Source organism: Lonchura striata, chromosome 15, assembly GCF_050655825.1.
Source record: "Lonchura striata isolate lonStrDom1 chromosome 15, ASM5065582v1, whole genome shotgun sequence".
NCBI lineage: Eukaryota > Metazoa > Chordata > Aves > Passeriformes > Estrildidae > Lonchura > Lonchura striata.
In genome coordinates this window covers 13338261-13344085 of record NC_140717.1, presented here as the reverse complement: position 1 = coordinate 13344085, position 5825 = coordinate 13338261, and the positions used below count along the sequence as shown (strand labels likewise).

General features: G+C 60.5%; 1 protein-coding gene across 1 annotated transcript; it reads right to left on the bottom strand.

The window, feature by feature from the left end:
- Nucleotides 1–516: 516 nt before the first annotated feature.
- Nucleotides 517–5192, bottom strand: PHETA1 (PH domain containing endocytic trafficking adaptor 1). Its single transcript, XM_085593311.1, has 2 exons — nt 2831–5192; nt 517–2326 (listed from the first exon to the last, which is right to left on the bottom strand). The coding sequence occupies exon 2, from the start codon at nt 2313–2315 to the stop codon at nt 1548–1550; it is 768 nt and encodes a 255-aa protein (XP_085449437.1). The 5' UTR covers nt 2316–2326; nt 2831–5192; the 3' UTR covers nt 517–1547.
- Nucleotides 5193–5825: the final 633 nt, after the last annotated feature.

Genomic DNA, 5825 nt, shown 5'->3' with positions numbered 1-5825 from the left:
CATAGCGGGGTGCCCTGCCTGGCCAGGAGCAGGCTCCACACTCTGCAGGGCTCTCGGTGAGCAGGTGACCCTGGCTGGCTTTGTGCCTCAGTTTCCCCAAGAAGTGATTGTGTTAAAGAGAAACTGGAGACATTCATGCAGGTGGGATGTGTGGGCAGGGACATGGGGACGTGCTGGGCGCTTTCACAAGGGCAGAGTCCTTGATCCCTGTGTAGCATCAACAAGGGGACAGATATTTTGTCCTGGTTAAAAGATGCTCTGCCACGGGACCACCCTGGCACTGGGTGTCCTGATGTTCCCAGGGTGACCCCATCCCATCTCACCCCATCCCTGCAGGCAGATATGGGGCTCCAGGGCCCTGCAAGAACCCGGCATTGGCCATGTCCCCTTCAGGTGACACAGTCCATGACCGTCCCCACAGATATGGTGGGGACAGAAGGAGGACTAAAATAAAGCATTAATTCCCACCTGAACCCCCCTCCCCAGGGGCATAGAGGCACAAACAAGGACCATGGATGGGAAGGAAGTTCTGAAATAACTTTTATTGTAGAAAAATGTTATGCTTTTCCCAAGGGAGCAAAGGGAGCCAGAGCCACCCAGCCCTAAGCCAGGGCACCCTGGCTGCTCCCCCATGCTCCAGGGTGGGTCACCCCACCTCTGGGCCAGCAACTTGAGTTTCTGATGTGGAAATAAGATAGAAACACAGGCATGAGACACCAGTTTGCTCTGGTTTGGCACATGAATCATTCCTCACGCTCTGCTGCTGACACACACGTTCCCATTTGCCACCACGAGCGATGCTTCCCCTTAGTGTGCTGGCACAGGGATGATGTGCTGTCCCAAAATATCCACCAGCAAAGCAGTGCCCACAGCTGCTGAACTCCCCCAGGGTCTGACCCCCACCCATATTCACCATCCAGGCTGCAAGAAGCAATTGCTCCCTGTGTAATGCCTGGGGCTGGGTGTCACCAGCTCCCCGGAGCGTGCCGAGCTGCTGCTGCCATTAAGGAAGGGCTGCACTCACTGATATTTTCATTTCAAACCACATCCTGCTGGAGCAGAGGGATCTGGCAGAGCTCAGCCGACCTCAGCCTTGTGCTGGGCCAGGAGGGGAAGTCAGTAGCAGGCTCTCCATTGTGGAACCCACACGGGAACTCAGGCGAGCGAGATCCCATCAAAATCCTCCTCCAGAAGTTGCCAAGGCATGATCCCACTGCAAGAGCATCAAGAGGCCCCAGCAGAGCCAGAGCAGCGCTCAGTTCCCAGGAAGCCTCAGCCAGTGAGTGGTTTGTAGTTCGCTTGTGCTGAGTGGAGCACCCCAAACCCACATGGGGGCATGGCTGGAGGGCACCCCTGCGGTGCCCATTTCACCATCACAGCGCAGCACTGGCGTCCCTTGGTGCCGAGCCCTCGCTGGCGGCCCCAGCAGGCGTCCATCACCACCACAGCCAGGTCTGCACATCACCAGGTGAGGAGGGGACGGGGGCCAGCACCAAGGATGGGGACGTGCCCCGGTTCCTGGTGGGTTCCCAGGGCTCAGCCGCCGCTCAGGGCTGGGGGCCACGCCGCCTCTGCTGCCAGTCCTGCCGCAGCCGGGCCACCTCCCGGCTGTACTGCTCGTGGAGGCGGCAGAAGCTGGACGGGCTCTCTGCCACGGCCGCCCCGGCGCCGCTCCACACCCGCCTGCGCGGCGGCAGCGGCGGCGGCCGCGGGCTCTCCTCCTCATCGTGCCCACCGCAGCCGGAGGTGTCGGGGGGCCGCTCCGCCGCCGGCACGTTGTTCCACACCGCGCAGCCGTTCTCCTTCGGCAGGATGGCGGGCAGAGCCGGCAGCCGCTCCCGGGGCTGCTCCAGCCCCGACGGCTTCGGCTTCCAAAGGTCGGGAGGTTCCTGGGAGCCCCCGCATCCTCCGGCCAGCCCCCGGCTCATCTCCTGCAGCTGCTTCTCCAGCTCCCGCACCACCAGGCGCATGTAGTCAAAGCTGGCTCGGGACAGCGACTTCACCCACGACTCCATGGCCGCCTGGCTCTCCGCCGCCAGCACGTAGGTGCGGGACTTGCCGCCGCCAAAGCGGATGGCGAAGGCAAAGCTCTCGGCTGAATCGCAGAGCTCCACGTTGCAGCCCTCCAGCACGATGACGCCCACGGGCTCCCGGCTGTCCCGCTCCTCGAAGTAGAAGAGCATGTTGCCCTTGAGCACGAACCAGCGGCGGTGATAGGCCGTGTGCCGCTCGCCGCGCTTGTAGAGGAACCCGGCGTTGTCGGCCGGCGAGTCGCAGGTGGCGTAGAAGGCCAAGCTCCGCTCGTTCAGCTTCATGGCTCCGCGCCCTGCGGGGACAGAGGGTGCTCAGCGCTGCGCCTTAACTGCACGGAAACGAACCATCGGCTTTTTGTTCTTGCTGGCAGCAGCCCTGGCGCCCAGGAAATGGAGCTACTGAATAAACAACCCCGCGATAGTTGGGATGAGCCCGCTCCCAGACAAGGTGCTGAGTCCGGAGGATGCCGGGTGGGCTCTGGCTCCCCAAGGTTTATTGGGGATGAGGTTCACCCCCCCACCACCACCGCAGTGGAGTGTTTTCCCACGGAGGATCCCCAGGCAGGGCCTGTCCCCGTGTCTCACGTCACCTGGCACAGGTGACCTTCCCGCCGCCGCTGTGTTTTCCGTGCCCCGCCGCTCCTCCCTGCGGCGCGCAGGGAAGGTTTTGCCCGGCACCGTGGATGTGGCTGCCGCTCCAGAGAACCGTGGCCATGAACCCAGTCACCCGGGCAAGGCCACCGCTCTTCTTGTCCCCTAATCTCTGGTGGCCTCACGGTGCCAGACTTTGCGCTTACCTGGACTCTACCTCCGGTCTCCGGCGGTCACCAGCATCAACGACACGCGCGTGGCCGTGGTGGCAGCGAGAGCGCTGGATCCGGGCTCGGATGGTGCGAGGGGGCTTTGGGGCACCGCTCCCGCACGGTCACCTTTGTCCTCGGCTCCCACCGCCCCGGCCCGCCCCGGCCCCGCAGGCGGAGCGCTGCTCCCGCCCGCCTCCGCCACCGCCCATCCCCGTGGCCGCGGCCGGGAGGGAGGAGCTGGAAAAGCGCTCCGGGCTCGGATCCGGGGCTGGCAGCTCCTAGTTCGGTCCAAAACCCGCGGCAGGTCACGGCTCTGGGTACCGGCACTGAGGGCCAGGCAGCACCGGGGAGAGCGAGGGGGGAATGGGGGAGAGATGGGGGCACGCATTGGAGGGTGCAGGGGATATGCACACCCCGGGGTGAATGTATGGGTTTACTCAAGGATGTGCACATGTGTGGGAAACCCAGGAGTTTGGTCCTGAAGGTGGCTGCACGACGTTGAATTTTGGATCAAATTTTGGAGGGAAAGAATTGGTATTCTGGGAGCATCTGGCAGGGAATGGGCAGTGGCTGGTGCATGAGGTGGACGACACGAGCCCCACAAGGAGGGTTGGTGGCAGGACGTGGACTGGTCCTGTGTGGGTGGGGGATGCTGCAGGGGACCAGGCTGCAGGTCCTGGCTGCTCTCCTGACCTTCCAGCCACACCCACACAGCCAAATGTGGGGTGGTCTCAGTGCAGAGGGACAGAAGAAGCTCAGTGGGGACAAGTCTCCACCTGACTTCTGCTCTTGGTTGGCCTTCCAGACTCACAGGACCACCTTGGCAGCATTGCTGTCCATGTCCCAGTAAATACCAGCACCAAGGATTTGTGCTCCTTATCACTGTCCCTTTCCTCCAGTTTCCTCATCCCCCTGCTCTGCTCCACAGCCATGTGTGCGTTTTGGCAATCAAGGCAGTGGCAACAATTTTACAGGTCCCCATCCCGGAAATCCTGCTGTCCCTGACCTCTGCCACGGGTTGTGGTTCACTCCCCACCCATAGGTGCCCTCATTTCCCTGCACAGCTGCTCAGGACTTTGCGATTTTCTGCTTGTGTCAGAGGTTTTCAGTTCATTGAGGGTTTTCCTTGTCACCTGCAGACTTTCACTTTCAGGCTATAAAAAGGGATTCAAACCAGTACTAAAACCATCTGGGCTTTATCTTCCCTCCTGAGCAGAGCAGCTCTGTTCAAGGTCACTGGTGGGAAGTCTCGGGGCTCTGCAGCAGTTATCTCCCTGCCTTGCTGAAAGATGCCTTTCCCAAGGCAAGATTAGAATGGGAAGGGCTGTGGGGAGAAGCAATATCTTTATTAGAGCAGCTAGGATAATTGGAAAAAGGCAACAGAGCTTCCAACTCTCTTTTCCTGGGACTCCCAAGCCACGTTTTCATCTTGCACAGGTTGTTCCTCCTCCACAACTGCTCTGGAAAATCATCCCAATTCCTCAAAAACACCAACAAAATTCCCCTGTGGATTTTTGCTTCCCATTGGGTCTCTCCTGGGACAGCCACGTGTTGCTGCACAAGCTCTAGGACTTCCCTGAGTGGCTCCATATTTTCCTTGTAGTCACAGGGAAAATAGCATCACCCCAGCAAGGAGCCCAGACCCTCTTCCTCAGTTTCCCCATCAAGTTTTGATGGGAAAAATGGAAAAATGAACTCCCATGTTGAGCTTGCCCGACAGCAGGGGAAAGGCAGAAGAAAAGGGTCTGAAAGGAGGTGAGGGGGTGCCAAGAGCATTTCTGGATTTGAGATGCACTTAGCCTCTGCTTCCTGCTGCTCCCATGACCGGTGACTTGGTGTGATCACACAGCAGCGAGGTGAGCGGGAGCTCTGAGCCAGCCCCAGTGCCGGGAATCCGGGGGCTCTGCGATACCCAGCTCTGTGCGGGACCCCGGCAGAGAATCATCCCCCCAGAAACCCAAATGGATCCCAAGCCGTGCCTCGGCGCTCCAGGCGAACAAGGCTGTCACAGCAACGCGGGCGGGCGCGACGCTCCCCGGCGCCTCTCGGGGTGCGGGACCTGCCCCGCTCCGCTCCCTCGTGGGGTTCCCCGTCCCACGCCGCCCCCAGCCCGGGCATCGGGGCTCCGCTTCGGGCAGGCGGAGCCGGGCGGGGAAGAGCCGGCGGCGGCGGCTGCAGCGCGGAGAAGAGCCGGGAGAGGGCGGCGGGAGCCCGGCCACGGCGGCCGGAGAGCGGCGGGGACGCGGGGACAGCCAGCCCCGCCACTGCCTCCATCCCGCTCCATCACCACCCTGCCCGTCAGCACCCCCTCCACAACCAGCCAAGCATCCCTAAATCTCCATTTGCGTCACCATCCCCCCCCTACCCAACCCTCGGAAAGAGCAAGTAAAAGCCAGGCTAAGATTTTGGGGGGCATTTTCCAGCTCGGCACAGACGCTCACAGCCAAGCATTTCCAGGTGTCGTCAGCCCCAGGCCCCCTCCGGGCAGTTTGGGGCGGACAATGCCTCCGAGTGGGATGAAAGAGGTCACCTGAAACACATCACATCCCACCTCGAGATGTGCAAATGAGCCACTTCCAGACCACCCCACCCGTCCTGAAAACAAAATGGGCCAGAGCAGCGCAATTAAGGAGGGAAGTGGGAAGGACGGCTGGAAGCCAGTAAAGGGTTTTTTGCACAGCAGAAGAAAGCAGCAATGGTTAAAAGCTGAGGGCAGTGCAGAGCGGAAGGGAAGCAGCAGCGCCTGAACGAGTGTGTGTGTGTGTGTGTGTGTGTGTGTGTGTGTGTGTGTGTGTAAGAGCATCTGCGCAGCTCCACATACACAAACAAAAAAAACCCCAAAAAAACCCAAAAAGCAGAATCGGGAGTAGTGAATTAGCAGTTGGGGATTGAGAAAATCCATACAGGAAGCAAAGTAAAAGAGAAATCTCAGGCCACTGGGGCTGAGGAGGCTGAGAGGGCGCTTCTGACATAGATGAAGTTGATAAAG